General features: G+C 41.6%; 1 protein-coding gene across 1 annotated transcript in view; it reads left to right on the top strand.

Moving 5' to 3' along the window:
* The window catches only part of GRIN2D (glutamate ionotropic receptor NMDA type subunit 2D), a 1,061,440-nt gene that overhangs the window by 70,815 nt on the left and 966,675 nt on the right, over window positions 1–23,950 (top strand). The window contains exon 2 of the mRNA XM_086930354.1: window positions 4,372–4,964. Within this exon, the coding sequence (XP_086786480.1) occupies window positions 4,372–4,964 (593 nt within the window). The remainder of the gene's footprint in view (window positions 1–4,371; window positions 4,965–23,950) is intronic.

Raw genomic sequence — 23,950 nt, 5'->3', positions numbered from 1 at the left:
TGCATAATGTGTCGCACAAAGCGGTGGCCATCTTGAATGTGGAGAAAGCTGTGCTTTCTATTCTTTCAAAGTGAATGATGTGTTGTTTGATGCAATGTTGCGACACATGTTGCATCACACATGGAGGCCATCTTTAAAGTAGAGGAAACTATGGAAGACAATGTTATCTATACTTTTAACCTGAACCATCACTGGTTATGATTTTGTCAATGGCAGAGCATTTTAAGAACCACTGGCACTAGCAGGGCCAATAAAATTGCCCACACAGCATTGGCAAAGCTCAACTGATGAGCTTTGCCAACGCTTGATTCTAAATTACTGGCAATAGGCTATCTTGTATGTGTAAAGGAAAGGAAAAACAGCCAGGTATTTTTTGTTTCACCTTGAAATCTGGCAAGTTTTTCTATTGCTAAACTGATAAGACGCCATTGGCCTTTGGTAACTGTTGGGATGGGAAATTTGGATCAACCCTGGATTTTATATTTAAAAAAAATACAAGCATAAACGATCATCTGATCCTTCCAAGCCCTCCAAATACTCACAATACATGTACCATAACAGAAAGCAGGCTATGCAAAAATTAAAGGACTTGTTCACTGCTGGAATAGCCTAAGTAAATTCACTAGTAAACAGGTGCAGCCATGCATCAATGATGTTCACTTTAACCTGTTTGAACACCAGAGGTAATTCCAAAGATGGTATGTATGTAACAACCCATCCCTGCAGATTACTGTACGTAACCAGATAAGGAGAGCAATTGGATAGAGGATCATTGAGCACGAATCAAGTATAAAGTACTAACATCAATTATAGTAAGTCGCAATGTGGAAAAATATAGTTCTGAAAATAATTTGCAATGGTGCACAATACAAAAATTGAAAGCAAACAAAAGGACTGCATTTAGAGAAAAGATTGATGAGTTCACACTGCTAGATAAATGAGGAATCCGAAGAGGCTAGTCTGATTTGTGAATAGATTTGGTTTACACATGAGTGTAATATTAGCAAAATTGTTGTTTGATACAAAAGAAGAATCATAATGATTTCTGAAAAATATACATTCTTTTAAATTATTAAAAAAGGATGAACTCTTCTGAAATTAGTGTAATGGTATGATCTTTATTTGAAGTATATACCAGTATCTGCTGAAAAAGCTTCAGAAGGTTCTCTTTTGTTTTCAAAAGGCAACACATGTAGCACCATAATTTAATTTTACTTAAATAAGTAATACCTAAGCATAGGAGTGCTTATATGGATACATAAGAATTTAGGAGCATATTAACAAGACAGGCGATAAAATTATCGCCGCTTTAGCGGCAGAAAACTGCCGCTAAAACGGCGATAATGGGTTTGATAATATGCTCTTTGGAATTCCAATTGAAGTCCATGTTAGATGCCCTTCACATCTAACATGGGCTTCAATTGGAATTCCATAGAACATATTATCAAGCCCATTATCGCCGTTTTAGCAGGAGTTTTCTGCCGCTAAAGCAGCGATAATTTTGTCGCCTGTCTTGATAATATGCCACTTAATTTGCTTCTGCGGCCAGCACACGTGTTTGAAAAGGTTTCAGCGAGATCAGCTTACATTAGGAGGAACTATAGTCATTTATCAGAACTGATATAACACCCAGAGAACACAAAGATGACAGATGCAAAACCATTGATTTAAAGACAATGAGTGGGTTATCATAATTAAAAATTGATGGACTAGAGCACTTGGCCAACACCTGCATGAAGTAGATAAACCTTAATCACCGGAACAAAAGTGATAATCAAATTGAATGCGCTTTACAATTAGAATGAATATGTAAAGATAATACTTGAGAGGTGAAAAATAAGCAAACAATAATGTATGCCTTTTGGTAAGGTGGAGTGAACTAGCTAAATTTAATCTTTCAGTAGCCAATGTACAAAGGAAAAGAATAACGAATATAAATAGAGAAAAATAAATAATGCTCCTTAAACCAGTCCGGAGAGAATTTACAACTTATAGTCCATAAAGGTTACTAATTGTATGGGATATTACTATACAGGGTACATTTAAAGCGCCTGAATAATGAATATTAAGTAAATAACGACAAATATAAATGAACAGAGAACTATGAAGCCAGTTTGATACAAACAAATAGATACAGATATTAATTGATCAAAGAACATTTTTTAAATAATGCTGTAGATTTCATTTGATAATGAACATTGAAATCAGCACATGAATGGGATACTTGAATACAAAATGGTGGTAGATCAAATATAATAGATGTATTGTTCATTTGGGGACTGTACGACACTTTGTTAGTAGTTGGGCACACAAGCTTCGATTTTATTATTAAATGTTTTTCCATGTGTCTTTTTGATTTTAGTGTAGATTTATTAGGGTAAGTGGCATTTCATATGCCAGTATGGACGGCTCCAATATCTATGTCCTGTTGAAAGAAAGTCACAGCTAAAGTCCAAAAACATCAACTTTCACATGCCATAAGGGACATTTACTACTGATGTATAATTTAAGAAGATGTCGCACCAAGGATCTCGAATGCCCTCCTAAGGCTGTGAGGGTATTTACCCCATAGAAACTTCTTGTTGGAATTTTTTTTTACATATGCATGAATTTATGATCTGGAAAGAAATCTAATATCATTGTCGATAAATGTAGGTAGCACCTTTATATTGTTCAAATTCAATAAAAAATAAAACACTTTTCGTATGTGGTGTGTGCTCATATATGAAAAAAGTAGTATTGAGGTCCAGACCCTCTGAAACAACAATTGATTAGTACTGATCAGGCATAGGGTATTCCCACTATGTTCTCGATAGTGTATGAAGAATTAGGATAGGAGTAGAAATATAATCATAATCACACTGTAATGATATAATGGTTGAACTGTTTATTTTTTTCACTCTTCTTGTAATGCTGGTTGCAATGCTTTGTTTTATTCTACTAATAATTGCAGCTCTTGCTTTTTATACAACAATACAATTGCTTCCATAAATCCATTTTGTATCATTCTTGTGCCTCTCTTGGGCATGCAAGAGTAACAACGACTTTCTTGGGGAATTAGAGTGGTCATGTTCTGAGGTTTCAGATACCATCTGGTACCCTGGTAAGGTTAGGGTCCAGATGTGGCACTGTGAGCAAGCTAGGAATTAGGCCAACAAAGTCTGATGATATGTATGGAATCATTCCCCACATTCTGACGGTCATGTTGTCCAGCTACACAGTCCTATTAAATTCATTGGAACCGTATGACAGTGTGAGATGTTGAAAATAAATTGTGTACTGTACTGTATGTGATCTGTGACATTCAACGAAGTGATGGATAGCTAGAGAGAAATGCCTTGAATCAAACAGTGCGCCTAAAGCTCCCATCAGTGAGCGTACATAATTGCCTTGCAATATCAAAGTTATCTACCAAGTGTGAACCAGTTGGATACGTTTATTAAAAAGCAGTGTCGCCAATAACTTTGCATCACCTTTGGTGGTCTAATAGTCAATAATTCCTTCATCAGGCATTCATTTCTCATTGCTGTATATATAAACACTAAAAAAGTCACCTACCATCACCATTCATCCACATGTAACTTAAGCTGGCAGTACTGTAGATAAAAGAAAACTGATCTTTGTTTTTGTTCCCTCCTTTCCCTTCTTCTCTTTTTTTCTATCACTTTCACTGTCACTCTCTCTCTTTTACTCACTGTTTCTCATTTTACTTTCCATCATTTTCTCTGCAATCTTTTTTCATGCTACCTTTTTCTTGTTTCCCCGAATTTTGGGTTGTCTGTGTCTTTATTTCCCTCTCTCTATTATTCTGTTTACTATCTTTTCTTTGTCTCAACTACTTCATTGCACAATCTATACCCGTTTCTCACATTCCTCTCCTCTCTTCATTTGCATTTTTTATTCTTCTGTCTGCAACTTATTTTACATTAAATTACATTTGCTTCTTTCTTGCCTTGTTTTTTCTTCACATTTCTTTGTTTTTCTATTTATTTTTGTTTTCTTTTTATTGGTAATCTCTTTCTTTGCTTTTTGTGTTTATTTTTCTCTCTGTCTTTTGATATACCTTTATTTCCTTTAATTCATTCTATTGTCGTTCCATTCATTTTCTTGTCTTCCTTTATTCTCTCTGTCGTTCTATTGCCCATTTCATTTTCTGTCTTTCTTTACTGTTCTTTTACTTCTCCTCCTAATCATGCCTATTCTCGTGTCTTTAATTTATCTCTGTTTTCTCTCTCTCTTTTTATGTTAATTTCTTCAACTTCTGTTTTTTTTCATGTTTATTCCCATGTTTCTGCTTTTCACTTTTTCTTTTTACCTTCTCACTTTTCCTGTTGTCCATCTTCTGCATTCCTTCCATCTTTTCCTCCACAGGAGAAAGGATCTACGTTCCTGCAACTTGGCTCTTCCACCGAACAACAGCTCCAGGTCATCTTTGAGGTCCTTGAAGAGTATGACTGGACAGCCTTTGCAGTTATCACTACCCTCTTTCCAGGCTATGAGGACTTTGTGGATTACATTGAGTTATTGACTGACAGCAGCTTTATTGGCTGGGAGAACCGCGGTGTTCTGACTCTCAACCTCACGGATGACCCTAGCAGCTCCCGCCTGAAGCGCCAGCTCCGTGAAATCTCGGTTCAAGTGCGCCTTCTCTACTGCTCGCGGGACGAGGCAGATGGAGTATTCCGGGCTGCACGTGAGGCAGGCCTCACTGGCCCTGGCTACATCTGGTTCATGGTGGGCACCAACCTGGGTGGCACAGACTACATGCCGGAGCATTTGCCCGTGGGGCTCTTCACTGTGCTGTCTGAGGGCTGGAAGGATGACCTTCGGCACAGGGTACAAAATGGTGTTGCCATCATTGCTAAGGGCGCCGAAGCGCTGTTCAAAGACTATGGATTCATCCCGGAATTTAACAATGACTGCCGGGCTCCCAACTTGAGCCAGATCAATGATAACCTCCACAGGTAAGTCATGCTATGTCTTTCATTTAGGGAACAGGGGCGTGGGCGCTACAGGGAAGGGGATATCGAATGAGGTATAATGGCAGTTCTCTCCTCCTCAAAAAAAACAGTGGCAAAGCCAATAGGCCTGGCGTTGGCTGCCAGCTTCTTGACTTTCTCACTGCCTCTTTGATCTTTTCATGTTTTTTTCTGCTCTTTATTGTTGGGGAGTCTGCTGGGTCCTCAGCAATCTAAAAAACAAAATATATTTTTGGCCTCATAAAGTGCCCACTGCCAGTAGTCCCTGGCACTGAAGTGAACTTCTTTGTGCGTGGTTGTGCTCCTTGTGACAGGGCAGCATGCCATCACTTACCATGAAGTTAGCCAATAGTTGAGGTGGGCTGATCCACTGCCATATGATATATGCTGTAATGTATAGAAGACAACTGAGAACAAGACCAATGGTTAAAGAGGGCCCTATAAGTAAGCATCGTATATATTATACATACATTTTTAGTAAAAATCAAAAGGTCTTTGCTAACGCCAGATCAAAAAATAGAATTGTGAACCTCGTCTTCCAAATACACTCCAGACAAGCTGACTCAGAGACCCTTATGCAGGTTTCTCATTCTAGCCTTCATATCCTTCAATGGGGTAGTCACGTCTTTATCTTGCAAGTGTTCTCTTCATCTAGCCTTCTATGTCCTCCACTTGTATTACTACCCTAGTACCTCTCCAGACAGAAATGTTTTCCCCAATTCCAATTCGAGGTTCTTTTTCAAATAAGATGGCATAGTACACTTGTGCATGGCCTAGGGGTGCTAGTATGTAAGGGAAGACAGCCTGCAGTTACTTTCCCTCAGTTTTCTGCAAGCAAACAACATTCTTTCCAGTGAATGGTTATTTTCAAAAGAACTGAAAATCATTTTCGGCCTGACACAAGGAATCAATTAATAGCTTGCTTTTCCTTTTTTGCCTGGCTGCCTTTTCCATTTCCTGTTTTAATTTGTTTCCTATATTTGCCGTTCCTATGCGTATGTGTGTGTGTATTTGTGTGAATGGTTCTGGAGGGGAGGACCTTGTAGCAGTATTTTTATTATGAGAGAAATGTTTATTTCAAAGGGTCTTTCGTTGGAGTGTTCCTCTGAAAAGTAAATTTGGAAACTGGGTGTTTCTGAGGAGATAATACATTTCTCAGACCCTCTACCCCATACACCAGTTATTGCCTTAGAGTAGCACGGGTATTTGTATTCCCTTTGTCTGCCCCCTCAGTAGAACCCCCTCTGATGCTGCGATATATTTAAGCCGGGCAAATCGCTCTCTATTCAAGGCCAGCCTCGTGCCATTCCTGATTAGTGGGATATAGGTATCTCACATCATTTATATGTAATTTCTGCTCATTGGATACTTGTTAGAACAGAAAATGTCTAGGGGGCACCTCTGAAACTGGATTTGTGCCACAGCTGGGTGCCTTGCAAGAGCAAATTACATTTTGCATCTTTAGAAAATGTATTTGAAATGCATTGAAGACGTATATTGCAGGCGTGCGTGAAATTTGTGTAATTTCCTTTTGCGTAATGAAGCAACATTTTGTAAACATTATGTGAATGGGATTTCTGCATTTTGAGCTAACAAAAAATAACACAAAAACAGTGCCACGAAGATCAGCAAGTCGAGTTCTAGTCATTTACGGTGTTTCGACGATGTTCCCGAATTAGGATTATGTATGTGTACTGTCTTTAATTACGCAACCAGGTATATTGGCGTCATGTTTGGAATTTAACACATCAAGCGTAATACAAAATACCGGAACTAATGCAAGATTACGTTGGAATAACGTCAATTTCACCTGGGTTTTGTAGATTACATGACTTTTGTTCATAAGGTCTTATTACTTGTGCAATTTTCACACAGACACCTAGCAAAGGGTATTTACATAACGTGTAATTTCGATGAACATTACGCCCTTATTTAGTAAAAGTAAAAAAGGCAATTGTGAAAGTTATTTTACTTGCAAAATTTAATTTTTCTGTTACATGAAATTGCAGTCAAAATCAGAAGCTCCAGACGCCTGTTCCATCTCTGGCAGCCACAAGGAATTTATCCTGATGGTGCAGCGCGCTATGCCTTTTAGTTCATCACTCCTGGCCGCAAGGAAGCCTTCATGTCCTCCTCATAGCAATATAAAACCAAGCACTTAAAATGTAATAGGTCTCGCATTATTAAAATTTAGAGCTATTGGTGTTGCAAATAATAATGGTTATTTTTTGTGTGAAATAATATCCCTGCAGTAGCATGTGTTGAAAGAAAATCCACGAAGACAGGAAAGGGCACAGTACCACAGGTTGTTAGTAGGCATGACACAGGGCCTGCAGCACAAGGTTTAGTCTGTACAGAGCTGCCACAGGGACACATAGCATGACATGGGGCCTGCAGACCAAGATCTAGTCTGTACAGAGCTGCCACAGGGACACATAGCATGACACAGGGCCAGCAGACCAAGATCTAGTCTGTACAGAGCTGCCACAGGAACACATACCATGACATGGGGCCTGCAGACCAAGGTCTAGTCTGTACGGAGCTGCCACAGGGACACATAGCATGACTCAGGGCCTGCAGACCAAGATCTAGTCTGTACAGAGCTGCCACAGGGACACATAGCATGACTCAGGGCCTGCAGACCAAGATCTAGTCTGTACAGAGCTGCCACAGGGACACATACCATGACATGGGGCCTGCAGACCAAGATCTAGTCTGTACAGAGCTGCCACAGGGACACTTAGCATGACTCAGGGCCTGCAGACCAAGGTCTAGTCTGTACAGAGCTGCCACAGGGACACATACCATGACTCGGGGCCTGCAGACCAAGGTCTAGTCTGTACAGAGCTGCCACAGGGACACATAGCATGACTCAGGGCCTGCAGACCAATGTCTAGTCTGTACAGAGCTGCCACAGGGACACATAGCATGACTCAGGGCCTGCAGACCAAGATCTAGTCTGTACAGAGCTGCCACAGGGACGCATACCATGACATGGGGCCTGCAGACCAAGGTCTAGTCTGTACAGAGCTGCCACAGGGACACATAGCATGACTCAGGGCCTGCAGACCAAGGTCTAGTCTGTACAGAGCTGCCACAGGGACACATAGCATGACTCAGGGCCTGCAGACCAAGATCTAGTCTGTACAGAGCTGCCACAGGGACACATAGCATGACATGGGGCCTGCAGACCAAGGTCTAGTCTGTACAGAGCTGCCACAGGGACACATAGCATGACATGGGGCCTGCAGACCAAGGTCTAGTCTGTACAGAGCTGCCACAGGGACACATAGCATGACTCAGGGCCTGCAGACCAAGATCTAGTCTGTACAGAGCTGCCACAGGGACACATAGCATGACATGGGGCCTGCAGACCAAGGTCTAGTCTGTACAGAGCTGCCACAGGGACACATAGCATGACTCAGGGCCTGCAGACCAAGATCTAGTCTGTACAGAGCTGCCACAGGGACACATAGCATGACACAGGGCCAGCAGACCAAGATCTAGTCTGTACAGAGCTGCCACAGGGACACATACCATGACATGGGGCCTGCAGACCAAGGTCTAGTCTGTACGGAGCTGCCACAGGGACACATAGCATGACACAGGGCCTGCAGACCAAGATCTAGTCTGTACAGAGCTTCCACAGGGACACATAGCATGACTCAGGGCCTGCAGACCAAGATCTAGTCTGTACAGAGCTGCCACAGGGACACATACCATGACATGGGGCCTGCAGACCAAGATCTAGTCTGTACAGAGCTGCCACAGGGACACATAGCATGACTCAGGGCCTGCAGACCAAGGTCTAGTCTGTACAGAGCTGCCACAGGGACACATACCATGACATGGGGCCTGCAGACCAAGGTCTAGTCTGTACAGAGCTGCCACAGGGACACATAGCATGACTCAGGGCCTGCAGACCAAGGTCGTCTGTACAGAGCTGCCACAGGGACACATAGCATGACTCAGGGCCTGCAGACCAAGATCTAGTCTGTACAGAGCTGCCACAGGGACACATACCATGACATGGGGCCTGCAGACCAAGGTCTAGTCTGTACAGAGCTGCCACAGGGACACATAGCATGACTCAGGGCCTGCAGACCAAGGTCTAGTCTGTACAGAGCTGCCACAGGGACACATAGCATGACTCAGGGCCTGCAGACCAAGATCTAGTCTGTACAGAGCTGCCACAGGGACACACACCATGACACAGGGCCTGCAGACCAAGGTCTAGTCTGTACAGAGCTGCCACAGGGACACATAGCATGACTCAGGGCCTGCAGACCAAGGTCTAGTCTGTACAGAGCTGCCACAGGGACACATAGCATGACTCAGGGCCTGCAGACCAAGATCGAGTCTGTACAGAGCTGCCACAGGGACACATACCATGACATGGGGCCTGCAGACCAAGATCTAGTCTGTACAGAGCTGCCACAGGGACACATAGCATGACTCAGGGCCTGCAGACCAAGGTCTAGTCTGTACAGAGCTGCCACAGGGACACATACCATGACATGGGGCCTGCAGACCAAGATCTAGTCTGTACAGAGCTGCCACAGGGACACATAGCATGACTCAGGGCCTGCAGACCAAGGTCTAGTCTGTACAGAGCTGCCACAGGGACACATACCATGACATGGGGCCTGCAGACCAAGATCTAGTCTGTACAGAGCTGCCACAGGGACACATAGCATGACTCAGGGCCTGCAGACCAAGGTCTAGTCTGTACAGAGCTGCCACAGGGACACATAGCATGACTCAGGGCCTGCAGACCAAGATCTAGTCTGTACAGAGCTGCCACAGGGACACATACCATGACATGGGGCCTGCAGACCAAGGTCTAGTCTGTACAGAGCTGCCACAGGGACACATAGCATGACTCAGGGCCTGCAGACCAAGGTCTAGTCTGTACAGAGCTGCCACAGGGACACATAGCATGACTCAGGGCCTGCAGACCAAGATCTAGTCTGTACAGAGCTGCCACAGGGACACATACCATGACACGGGGCCTGCAGACCAAGGTCTAGTCTGTACAGAGCTGCCACAGGGACACATAGCATGACTCAGGGCCTGCAGACCAAGATCTAGTCTGTACAGAGCTGCCACAGGGACACATAGCATGACTCAGGGCCTGCAGACCAAGATCTAGTCTGTACAGAGCTGCCACAGGGACACATAGCATGACTCAGGGCCTGCAGACCAAGGTCTAGTCTGTACAGAGCTGCCACAGGGACACATAGCATGACTCAGGGCCTGCAGACCAAGATCTAGTCTGTACAGAGCTGCCACAGGGACACATAGCATGACACAGGGCCTGCAGACCAAGGTCTAGTCTGTACAGAGCTGCCACAGGGACACATAGCATGACTCAGGGCCTGCAGACCAAGATCTAGTCTGTACAGAGCTGCCACAGGGACACATACCATGACATGGGGCCTGCAGACCAAGGTCTAGTCTGTACAGAGCTGCCACAGGGACACATAGCATGACACAGGGCCTGTAGACCAAGGTCTAGTCTGTACAGAGCTGCCACAGGGACACATAGCATGACACAGGGCCTGTAGACCAAGGTCTAGGCGTTCACAGATGGCACAGGGATGCAGAGCATGATTAAGGACATGCTGAGCCGAGCGTGGTAGATTTAGGCGGTGCACGACTGTTACGTATTAGCGTCCTCCCATCCTAAACACCGAAAGAACTAGACTTTAATCAAACCTAAAAGAAGGACTCCTGTATGTTCAAAGATTATACTGTTCTGCTCTGTTCCAGAGTTATAAAGTGATGAATGCAAATACGTACAAGTACCATTGCGTATTTTCCAAAGAGGAGGTGGGCGCCCTGTAGAAAGGAGATGGGAGATACGTTTTTCAGTTTAGATGCAAAGCATATGCCGGAGGAATTTACATTTCCTCCAAAGCCTTGACCTAAAACAAATTATCTGAAAATGAGCCACTTTCTGTTATGTAGCAGAAGAGCTGGGAACTCACAACTGTGGTTTCCCTAGAAGTTATCAAAGATGTGAAACACGTTTCGTGTAAATTTAAATGTGGAGAAGCTGTAAAAAAAAACAAAAAACAGAGGAAGGGGGTGCAGGCGCACACCCTCGCCCCATTTTCCACACAGCACCAGTAAAAGATTGCACTAGAGCAGAAAGCAGCGAGGCGGGCTCCTCCTCCTCAAAGGTGCAAGAAAGTTATTTCTTTTACACGTGCAAGGAAGGAGGCAGGGAGGGCCAGGTGATTGCCGGTGAAAGACAGCGCAGAGCAGCACTACACCTAGTTCAGGCGGCACAGCCCGAGCTGGAGCTGGGGAGGGAACTCGCAGTGTGAAGAGCTCGACCGGAGTTCGAGGCGCAGGATTAAGCATTTTTTCTGGCTATTTTTGGGAGCCTGGCCCTGCCCGCCCTCCTGGTTTGATCTGGTTCCCGAACCAGTGAGAGGCTGCTGGATAGGATGCACTTGACAGATATGTGGGCAAACCTCCTGCTGCTGCTGGCGGCCTGCCCCTTGCCGGAATCCTGGGCCGACGTCTCTGATGGTTGCAAATGAATTCACACTTGCGCATTACGTGAATTAATAGTGTTTCAGTGCTACTCCAGACTATCGTGTATGCCTGACTAGGAGGTGGCCATTATTCCTCCATCCAGGCCCCTGTGTGTCGGAGGGTGGAAGCAACAATGGGCCCTAAAGCAACATTTAAAAAAAAGTTATGTAGAACAAGAGAAGAAGAAACTAAGTGTTAGGGAGACCGTGCTTGACCCGTGCTCCTTAGCCTTGACTGGACGTCTTGCATCACTGTGTAAACAACTTAGGAGGTAGGAAAGAAGAGCGATGGAGGAGGAAGCCAATGGTAAGTAGCAAGTGGGAAGAAAGTAGTCTTATTGAATCAACAGGTCTTGCAGACATGCGCGCTGACTGCTCAACCTAATAACAGAAAACCACAATATTTTCCCAAGAGGATAGAAATTTGGAATTGAGTTGGTATGCAATTTATGGTTATAGTCATAAGACTTTCCGATTGTTTTTAACACTTATATACCTTTTAAAATCAGACGTAGGATAGCTTTTGCCTTGCAGGACTTTCGGAGAACCCCTGCACACACAGCTCCTTCAGCCACTGCGAGATAACAAATTATTTTGAAAGCACCTTTGGCACAGACCACACATTAGTGCCACTTGCTTTATTTGATATTTGTAAGCAAAATAAATAAACCTCCCGGGTCTATTTAAAAATATATAGAATTACAGGTAAATAAGAGGAATGTTTTTAATCAAAGGGTTCTGACATCAATATGATATCCTCCCAAGTCATGAGGTGAAGACGTTTTCCATTATTCACTGCTACCCATCAACAGTTCAATCATATGTTGTGCATCTTCCACTCAAATCAATGCGCCTGCTTTCAACAGCTATTCAAGGGTAGAATGTTCATAGGAAGACTATGTACGACATGACCTCACGTGCCTCAGTCACCTGCTCATTTTAAACCTGGTGTCCTGGACATCACACTTGTCTTGTTCCCTTCCCCAAAAGATTAATAACAGCCATCACACATTGCTCGAAGTTACCCATAAGTATAAAAACAAGCATTGGCAATGCCAATAGGTCTGGGTTATTGATGCACTCTCAAGCCAAACCTAAAAATCCATGTACATTAATGACTGGTCTCCTCCCATCTGTGCTGCTGCCAGGGAGAGATGCCATTAATTATTTAGTTATCTAAGACACTTTAATAGCATTCCAATAGCATGTCGGTGCCCCTAAAAACTCAAGCTCAGGCAGCTGGATAATTAAACAAAATGATCACAGCTGCGTGGAGGGCAAGGACTTTTTTGTGGAAGCACACAACTTCTGCTCAATGAAAACGTGCACTCCTAGCTCACAATTAGAGGGCTGGAGCCAAAGCCTTTCGCCTAATTCACATAATTGTCTTGTGACAGCTGCAATGCCAAGCCAGACCATAAAAAGGAGATGCGGTTCTGAATGTACCCTCACCACTGTTGCATTTACCAGAACTTTCTAAAAGAATTTGACAATTATGTCATCTTGCCACCCACCCGCAATACCCACCCTATTTTCAATCCATCCTCCTCCCTTTTAAATAAATAAGTATAATACATGTTCTCCTGCTACCCACTCTTATCAACCTTCTTATTCCAAAGCTATAATGCAGCTCCAGAGAATAGCGCTCACTTTTATAATCATGTCCCACTCCTTTATGTGCTGTTTTCATAGGTGGCCTGTCACAGGGGATGTAGAACATTCCAGCCCCTCAGAAAATATTTATTTATTCACGCATTCCATAAAACTTTACGTGCTGAGGGAATGAGTGAAGGCCACCCCAGAGCTAATTTGAAGGGAAATGGGATGTTGAGTTTCTGAACGCATGGTCTTTTTTCCTTATCAATCATTGCTTTAGTTCATAAAACCGCTAAACATCAGCATAAAACCTACTGATAGTAAGTGATAACTATATGGCCTATCAAGTGTGACCATTTACTTGCCTCCTCTAAATATAACCAATCCTACCTGGCTTTCCTTTTTTTCTTTGCCTATACTAAGTAGACACGTTTTTAACATAGATTTTTAGGCTGAGCTTACCCAACAGTGCACCTGTTTGCTTGCGAAAGACATATTGTGGGCTTACCAAGTTCATACACATTGGCTGGGAACCTATACTTTGCTTTCCATTGGTTGGCAATCCTGTTACTCCATTGCCTGCTCCTTAGTTGTGTACCAGCTTGAAAATCCTGTGTCTTTATGATCTATTTTGATTGTCTCACTTCTAAGCTTCCATTGCTTGTTTTTTAAGCACTACTTTTTTATTTTTGATTATGTACTTCATGAGAGAGCAAGTATTTTCCAGCTGTCTCCCTCGAGTACTTCGCACATCGGTTTGCTTCTCCGTCTCCACCTACATTATATAATGTTATGGTATGTTATGTGTATTTATAAAGTGCACTATCACACGCAAGAGTATCCTGGTGCTCAGTTGGTGCGTGTGCCTAGACCTGCCTATATTAGGTTGGTTAATTGAAAAGTCAGGCTTCTTGCAGGGTTCAAGAGAGGAGGAATTCTGATATGAAGCGAGAGGTCTTTCCATGGTTCAAGAGCGATGTAATAGAACACTTGTCCTACTAATATGGTCCTGTGGATGTGTTGGATGTGTGCGAGTGGGAGTCCTGTGGACAGGAGATGTCTGGGTGGTTGGTGGAAGGAGATGCAACTGTTCAGGTAGGTGGGGTCTGAGTTGCTTAGTGCCTTGCTTGTGTGTATGAGGAGTTTGAATTCAGTGTCTTAGTGTATCGAGGATCATTGTAGTTCCCTGCTGTGTGGGGTGATGTGAGGTCTGTGTGGGAGGTTGTGGCTGCCAAGTTCTTGGTGGTTTATTGTCTTCGAGTGGGTTGCTTGATGATCCCAGCATAGAAGGTGTTCCTATAATCCAGTTTGTTGGTGACTAGGACATGAGTCAGAGTTCTTTTTGTGTTACTTGGGAACCATTTGAAGATCATCCTCAGCATCTTCAGTGTGTAAAAGCAGGTTGCAGTGACAGCGTTGACTTGTATGATTAAGCCCTTTTTTCTGTTGATGATTATTCCGAGGTTCGTGGTAAGGGTTCTTTGTGTGGGTGAGCATCAGAGTTCTGTCGGCCAACAGTTGGAGTCTCATGGTGAGGTGTTCTTGTCTTGTTGATGTTGAGTTTGAGATAGTTGGTTTTCATCTAGTTGGTGACTTCAGCCATACTGGCGGTGAACTTGTTTCTTTTGTTGAGGGTCTTGTAAAGAGGAAGAGCATGAGCTGCATCTCATCTGCGTAGGAGAAGAAGTTGATGTTGTGTGCATGGATGATGTTAACCGGAGGAATCATGGATACATTGAAGAGGGTGGGGCTGAGCGATGAGCTTTGGAGCACTCTGCAGATGGGTTTGCTGGCTTCCGTGAAGTAAGGTGCCAGTCTGACAGCTTATGTTCTATACGTTAAGAAAGAGGAGATCCAGTGGAGAGTGTGTCCTTGAATGCCAATCTTTTGCTGGTGCCTGATGAGGATGGGGCATAGGACCATTTCTACAGCTGCAGAGAGGTCCAGAAGAATGAGGACTGCTGTGGCTCCTCTGTCAAGGGTCATGCGTATGTCATCTGTGGGCAACAATGAGTGCTGTTTCTATACTGTGGTTCGGCCTGAATCCGGACTGTGTGGCATAGAGGAGCTGAGGTGGTTGGTGAGGTGTCTATTGATTTGTTTCTCAAAGACCTTTGCTGGTTATGGTAGGAAGGAAATTGGTCTTTAGTTGGAAAGTGTGGCTGGATTAGCAGATGGTTACTTGAGTAGGGGCATGAAGGTGGCATGTTTCCAGGTGTCCAGGAATGTGCCTGAGTCAATGTAGGCGTTGAGGATGGGCGATAGTGCTTCACTGATCGGTTTGCACCACCTGGTAAAAGTGTGGTGTGGGTAAGGGTCAGATGGAGCCCCCAAAGTGGATGGTCTTCATGGTAGCAGCGATCGATTTTGGCAATGGTGACAGAAGGCCACGAGGTCAGCGTTCGTTCATCGGTCATGTTGGGAAGTTGAGTGTTGGGGTCCAGTTGAGGATTGATGCTGTTAGTGCTGGCATAGATATGATCTGCAAAAGCTGCATGCTTGGTGTTCGTATCCATTAGTAGTAGGGTCTTTCGGCTGATTTTAAGATGTCTTTATCTGCAGTATCACAACTTTTTCTCCATTTGCGCTCGAATTGCTTGCAGTGGTGTTTTGTCGGCCCAAATTCCTCTGTTTACTAGCTGCCCTGTGGTTAGGCTCTTGCCGATGGGTTGCGCTTGAGCAAAGACAGGATCTTGGAGCTTGCAGTTGCCCAGTTGTTAAGGTTTTTAATGGCTTTCAGAAAGTCGCTGGGGTGCTTGGACCAGTGCTCAGAAAGAGCAGAATCTCACTTCTCTACTGTGATGCTTTTCCGGCAGGAGTGGATGGTTCTGGTGGTGGTAAGTCTTGATGCAGGATGGGTATGCTTAAACTGATGTGGGTGTGGTCTGTCCAGGGCATATTTTCTAACTGAGGAGAAAAATTGGGTTCAATTGGTGCCCGGCGGTGTGTGTGGGTTCGGTAACATGCTGGATACGTTTTCTAGAAGGTGCCATAGAGTTTGGGTCAGTACTGTCTTTTAGGGTGAAAATTAAGGACCCCAAGGAGGATAAATATGCTGGTATTTATGATGAAGGGTGAGACGTAGTTTGTAATTTCACACCAATTTTGGTGTGGGGTCCTCCTGGCTTGTGCTGATGATTTTGCCTAACGATCTTGTAGCTAGCAGGATTGACTGTACCGATGTACAGTGTGAGAATGGGGTTAGTCATGTTTCTGTGAGAAAGACCAGGTCTGGAGCACAGTCCTGCAGCAGGTTCCATATTTCTGTGGCATGTTTGGTGAGCAAGCGGGTGTTGAGGAGCATGCATGCAGTATGGTGTGTTGTTTGGGAGGAGTTTGTCCTGCGTGAGCAGGTGGCTGGGTTGGTTGATGGTGAGTAAGAGGAGTACTGGGTTTTGTTAGTGTGGGAATGGTGGGTGTAGGGTGCAAGAGAGTGTAAGACAACTCGCAATAGATGCATGCAAATGATCCTTCTTTGTTGGGTAATGCGGTGTAGTAAGCTCTGCTCCTGACCATGGATTAGCGCAGCAGGGTATCGGTGGCTGAGGTGAGACCAGGATTCTTGGCACTGAGCGTGGTCCAGGCAAGGACAAGTGCAGACGGGATTGCATGTGGTGTGCTGCGCTGCAGCTACCTTTCATTAGGTCCTGGGAGCAGCGCAGGGTACAAGGGGTGGAAAACTAGTGATATCACTTCCTGTGCAGATGGATGATGGTGAAATCCAGGAAGTCATTTCCATGTTATGCTCACTCTCATATCCTCATACATTGCATTTTTGCCCATGTGCTTCTCCCCCACCCACTCCACTCATTGCTCTCTCATCCATTGCTTCTCCTCCGCATCCCCGCTCTCCCTGTTTCTTTCGTCACCCCTCCCTCAATGTTGCTTCTACCCTTTCCTGTCTGCTTTTCCTCCCTCCTCCCCACAATGCTCCCCAACCCTCGGCTGCTGTGTTGCTCCTTATTCCCACATTAAAAAATAACACTTTCGATTATTTTTTCTTTTTATTTACTGATCCATCTTTAATTGGTGATAAAAAGAAAAAGCAGGAAATACCATTTTGTTGACACACACATGTCGTTCATACATCTACTAAATGACACAGTGGGGCATGTCATAGTCTTATTTTTTCTTTTTTAGAAATGCTGCACTGCATAAGGGATGCCGTACAGCATCAGTGAAAACCACTGACAAAGCCAATAGGTCTCAAAAGTGAGACGTATTTGCTTTTCCAATGCATGTTTTAATCGGAGCACTGTTTTTGTGCCCCTCACATTTGCTGGATGGCTCTCTAGCACATTCCACCTACTCCCATACATTTATTCCTAAACTGCATCTTACTCTTTAAAAATAGATACGTCTTATCCTTTGTTAAAGCAGCGTACTGTAAATATACCCCAGGAAAGATATCACAAAATAAAAGAAAAGAGAAAAAATATTAGTATTGTAAAATAAAGTTGATAAAAATGAAACCTGTAGGGGCTTATTATGATGTTGCGTGGAATCACTTTCACTCGATATCGACTCGGTCATGGGACTGACTGACACCCTGTGAACACTGGTCCGTTGCATTCCTATATTCCACTATGGGAACATGCATAGTGAAATGGGAGGTGCGGTTCACTCTGTGGATCAACAGGGCAGCACCATAAGTGCCACCTCTGCCTCCAACCTATGCCGTTAATCAAAGGGTGCCCTGCTGTTGGCCCCTAAATATGTTTTCTGACATGGTTTCCATGTCGGACAGACCGCCTGGAAACCATGTCGGAAACTGTGATTGTAATCTCAAAGCCGGAAAGAGCCGCCCTTGAGATTACAGGCTGGATTCCGAATGGCAGATGGGCTCTCCAAGTGGTCGCTTTACTTTCCGACTGTCTAAATCTTAATTAGGCAGTCAGAATGTTAACCAACACACCCATTACGATGCGGCACTAAAGACTCCGACCAAAGAACGCAGCTTTTACGGACAGTGTCGTAATCGGCCCCATAATATCATGGTGTTATTTTTGGAAGTAGTACATTTAAGTTTTTAAGCAAAACTAGGCATGTATAAGTGCACCAATTCAGGTTTAGTGAGAACAGGTTAGCGTACAACAATCTTGGTTAAGTTTCCCCCTCACTCTCTGCACTACTAATAGACTGCCTCTCACTTTTTAGCTTAAAGACTGTAATTCATCTGTAAATTCCCAAACGTCTGTCATGTGATTTGGTAAATTACCCTATTGCTTGCTTCTCCAGTCAGCTAATTAAATAAACAAAGCAAGACCAGTAGTTATAGGTTTAATGTAACAAACATGCACTCCCATTGATGTGGTAACAAATGTGGTGGTGGAATCGGTGGTAGTGGTGTTGGTGTTGGTAAGGACATGATATTGGTGGAGGTATTGGTGGTGGGAGTCTAGTGATGCTATTTGAAGTGTGAAGGTGATATTGGCAGTATTGATGATGTGGTATTGGTAGTGGTGTAATATTGGTGGAAGTTGTCGTATTGATAGTGGTATAGGTGTTGATGGTGGTGACATTGTGGCGAAGGTATAGTTTCTGTTGACCACATAGATGTTGTTGGTGCTATTGATTGTGGTGTCTGTGGTGACAGTGCTAATACGAGTGTTAGTTTTTGGAAGTAGTGACACTGGTTTAGGTATTGTTGGTGTTTTCCAATTAAGGTGGAATCAATGGTATGTAATGGTCATAATGGTTTTGGTTCTGGTGGTAGTTGCACGACATTGGTGGTATGATCGAATACAATAAGGAGGCCGTTCTTGCAGGAATTAAAGTGCTTTCTGGACATAATGCATGTATGAGATAATAAATCGAATGTGGCAAAAATGCAATAGCTAACGGCTGACTGACTTTTTGAGATGCAAAAGAGTCAGTCATGCATGGCAATACCTCTATTGCAATGTGGATAACAAGGACCCCCTGTTCGGAATATTAATTCTTAATACAGGGCAATAAACAGTGTAGAAAACATGGCATAATATTGACAAAATATTTAGGTAGAAAATGCACAAAGGAACCACAAAAACCAAAAGATTATTTCTTTAAGAAAAGCTATAAATCATTTAATAGATATACTCATATACATGTTAAAACATTTGATAAAAAAACATAAAATCAAACAAAGTTTTATAACAAACAGACATACAATTTTTATACAGTGCATGAAAATAATGTAATAGGTGTTCTAACAGTGGCAATCAATATTGTTCGACGCGCGTTTCGGCGTTATGGGGAACGCCTTCCTCAGGAGCCACAAATAAATTCTGAAAAGCATAGTAATTTAGAATTAAAAAACATATAATTATCTACTTTATTCTAAAGTAACATTCTAATATGCAAGACTTAAAAAACACAAGATTAGGTCACATGAAAATGGCCCCTTAATAACATTTACTCCCTACTTGTAGAGCTAATGACATGTAGCTAAACAAGGTACAAACTAATATTTCTATATTTGAGCAGTTGTAATTGCGGAAAAGATTATATCCTACAGGGCAAAGCGATGGATAGGGCTGTAGGATTACTCACTTCTTTTTAATGGACCCGGTGAAAGGGGGTTCATAGTGGATAAAGACCTACTGTTCTGGTTATACTATATCACTTTTGGTGTGTCTATAATGTCGATATCTGTCTACAAGAGTGAGATCATACATCATCTGTTCAGATAGATAGCTAACTCTGTTTAAAAATAGCGGATGGCAGGCTTATAAAATAGTTACCAAAATTGTCTCTTTATATTATCCATTGATATAACTGCTACATTTACAAGTGTGCCTGCATTTGACGCCAATATAATGCATACAACTTTCGCTTTACAGGGAACATGGTCTGAAAGGATGTTAAACTTGAACAATATTCACTGTTTTACCTAGGCAACACTTACCTACGTACAAGTCATAAGGACAGTATCTTAAAAATAGTATTTTCTCTCTCTTTATATGTTTTCTCTCTGGTTCGTTAAAATCTGAAATGAGGTAACAAAGGAACCAAATAATTAAAAGAGTTCATAAGGAACTCACTCCAGAACAGATTACATTATTCTATAAAGATGTTCTTAATGGCAACTCTAAGGAGGTTTCTAATTACAGCTATTTACTCATTGCTATATTAACAAGATAGTTGTTGTTCAAGAAATGGATATAATGTGGATGATGGTGGTTTAATGTGCAACATTCTATATACTAATCTCCGGTATGACATATTTCCGCTACTAAATTGAAATAGGGTAACACATAACAATGTAACATACGTTATAAATCTTTTTACGGAATGATAGCGAAAAGAGACATAAATTCACAGTTTTCCATAATTCATGGAAAGATATTGAAAGGAAACAGGAACACACAACAATCCATTTATAATGGCTTATGTCGGCGAAGTATTCAATTGTATACGTGAAACCCCTTACCGCTAATGGCTGTAACTAGAGAAACACCATCTAGATTGATCATTATTGGTTGAATGCAATGATAGGTTCGCCATTGCTTACCTTAACACATTATCAGCACTATGCCCTTAAAGGGGTAACATCATTTAGAGATGTCGTTACTGAATCTTATATCCGGAGGATCGACTTTCAGCTGATATGTCAACCGAAATAAAATCTAAATCTGGAAGGCAAGATGTAGCGATATTGTAAAATGAAAAAAGGTAAAACGGGAGCACATACGTGATAATCAACTTAGTTCCTGTAACTAAAATAAAACTCTTTGCCCATAGGAGGAATAGAAATTTAAAGGATAAGATTGTCCATTCCAGGTTCAATAATAAATATCCGAACGCCAACCAGACACAACGATCCTTAGTTAACAACCTCCCTGTGCGGGGAACAGTTCCCTGCTCCTCCTGCAAATCATGTAAAAACATCTTAAACGGTGAAGAGTTCACCCACAATGGCTTCTCAGTTAAGGCAAAAGAATTATGGATCTGCAAAACCACTAATGTGGTTTATTTCATTATTTGCCCATGTGGCTTAGGCTACGTTGGGGAAACTTGCAGATCCATTCAAACACGTCTTACTGAGCATAGATCAGCGATAAAGACTAAGAAATTAACTGCTCCCCTTGTTAAACATTTTTTAGAGAAGGACCATAAAATAGATGATTTTCATTGGCGCATCCTGGAGAAAATAAAAACAACAGATAGTGCGCCATTAGAAAGAAAAGAGAAGTCTACTGGATTTTCGTTTTGGACACATTTAAAAGGGGACTCAATAACGAAATTCCCTGGGAGAATGCTATATTTTAGCCACTCCATAAGTCTCCCCTTAAATTTGGTCCATACTCAAGATAGAACTATACTAGTTAGATTCACAGAGACTTATAGGGAATTTTTTAGTCATATATTATATTCAATCACATTGTGGTTGGTATTACAATACGAACACCCAGTTAGATTCATAGGTAATACTCAAAACAAGTTATCGTGTCGTACCACCGTTTTCACTGGCATATGTAGTTGCCTTTATTTATTATTAGTTTTTCATAATTTTCCCGGATTGCCCTATTTCTCAAAGATTACTAGTATTAAGACCGTAAAAGATTACCTGCATCACCAAATACTCTCTGTCACTACCGATGCCACTGTCATTGTGATAGATTTCCTTTAATCTTTTTACCTACTATTGATACAAATATTTTCGTATAAACTTCTGAAATCTTTCCTCTTTTTATTTCTATTGCAACATTGATTGAGAATGTGCGTCCTTTCACATCTAGACTATCGTACATAGTTATGTGTAAACATCTACCGTAAACTATCGTGCATAGAAATTTGTAAACGTCCGCCTTATATCACCGTTTGTATTTTCTATTGAGATGATTCCCCTTTAATACAAGGCGGGACCTCAGTGATCACATGTTATCACTAAGACGGACTGACCGGTTCGCATAAATAGTGACGTTTTTGCGCGTGTCGGGTCATACACATTTTCCAACGGCTGCGGGACGCTAGCAGCCATCTTCCGCGGCTCCCGCAGGTTGTAATACGAAGGACGAATTTCGGTTCATTCGGTAAGACCGCTGTTAGTTATTTGGGCTAGCATTTGCACATTGTAATGCATCCGTCTATCTTGTTGTATTTAGAACCAGCATTGAATTTATACTAAGACTGGCTTTTTGTTATTTACCCACTTTCTAACCTAGTTGTTTTATCGGCGTGGCGATACATTCTCCCATAGCCATACATATACTGGCAGAGAGCAGCCGCTTTTTATTGACGGAACCGAAGAATTAGTAGCATACTCTTTCTTTTCGGTAAGGCGACACGGCTGCTTTAATAGAGTCGTTATAACTCGTATGATACTCTGTCACTAATTCTGACGCACCTCTATTTTTGTATTTTTTATTTCTTATATTTAGTTTCTCTCCACAAAGCCAGAATTCTGGTTTCTATGAAGACATAATCATTTGCAGCTTTATGATGCCAATTGATATAGTCGCCCTGTGACTACAGGAACTTAACGAATGTCTGACATAATATCGACAGACAGAATATCGAACTACAAAAATATCGGAACAAAAATATCGACATCAAAAATATCGGAATCCTATCTTCATAAAGGTAAGTACAAAAATATTGGAAAAAAAATATCGTAGTACAAAAATATCGGAATTAAAAATATCGTTTTTTTAAATGTATTAATAATAATGTAAAAATAATTTTAAAATACATATAATTTTACAAATATTAAATAAAAATATTAAAACAAAATTAAAACTAATACATATACATTTAAAATGAATAAAACACTTAATAATTTAATGTAATTTTATTTTTTTAATGTTATTTAATTGATTTAATGTAATATTTTTTTGTTTTTACCCTGTACGCCTGTACCCCAAAAACCCAAAACTGACCCTGAACCCTAAAAATATCCCTGTACCCCAAAAACCCAAAACTGACCCTGAACCCTAAAAATACCCCTTTACCCAAAAACTGAAAACTGACCCTGAACCCTAAAAATACCCCTTTACCCATGAACTGAAAACTGACCCTTATCCCTAAAAATACCCCTTCACCCAAAAACTGGAAACTGACCCTGAACCCTAAAAATACCCCTTTACCCAAAAACTGAAAACTGACCCTGAACCCTAAAAATACCCCTTTACCCAAGAACTGAAAACTGACCCTGAACCCTAAACATACCCCTTTACCCAAAAACTGAAAACTGACCCTGAACCCTAAAAATACCCCTTTACCCAAAAACTGAAAACTGACCCAGAACCCTAAAAATACCCCTTTACCCAAGAACTGAAAACTGACCCTGAACCCTAAAAATACCCCTTTACCCAAAAACTGAAAACTGACCCTGAACCCTAAAAATACTCCTTTACCCAAAATTAATTAATATTATTTAATTACCAATAATTATTAATTAACAATAACAATAAAGTAAATATATTAGCACATTAGCTGTAATTAATTTAATTTAATAATTAATATTATTTTTCCCAATTAATTAATTAAGAATAACAAAAAATTATATATAACAAAAATTACTATAATTAATGTAATTAACTAATTAATATTAATTAATTACCAACTAATTAATAATTAAAATTATGTACAAATTATATTAATTAATTACCTAATTAATATAAATTAATTACCAAATAATTATTAATTAAAATATGTACAAACATATATTAATTAATTAATTATTATTAAATTACTTCCCACCCTATTACCCTATAAACCCATAACCCGCCACAGAACATATTTATCAATTAATCAATTAATTAAAATTAATTAAAAATTATTTCTCAATTAATTAATTAATAATTCCTACTAATTAATAAGTAGTAAAAGACAATATTTAATTAAAGT

This window comes from Lissotriton vulgaris, chromosome 7, assembly GCF_964263255.1.
Source record: "Lissotriton vulgaris chromosome 7, aLisVul1.2, whole genome shotgun sequence".
Classification (NCBI taxonomy): Eukaryota; Metazoa; Chordata; class Amphibia; order Caudata; family Salamandridae; genus Lissotriton; species Lissotriton vulgaris.
This window is presented reverse-complemented; position numbering and strand designations above follow the sequence as displayed.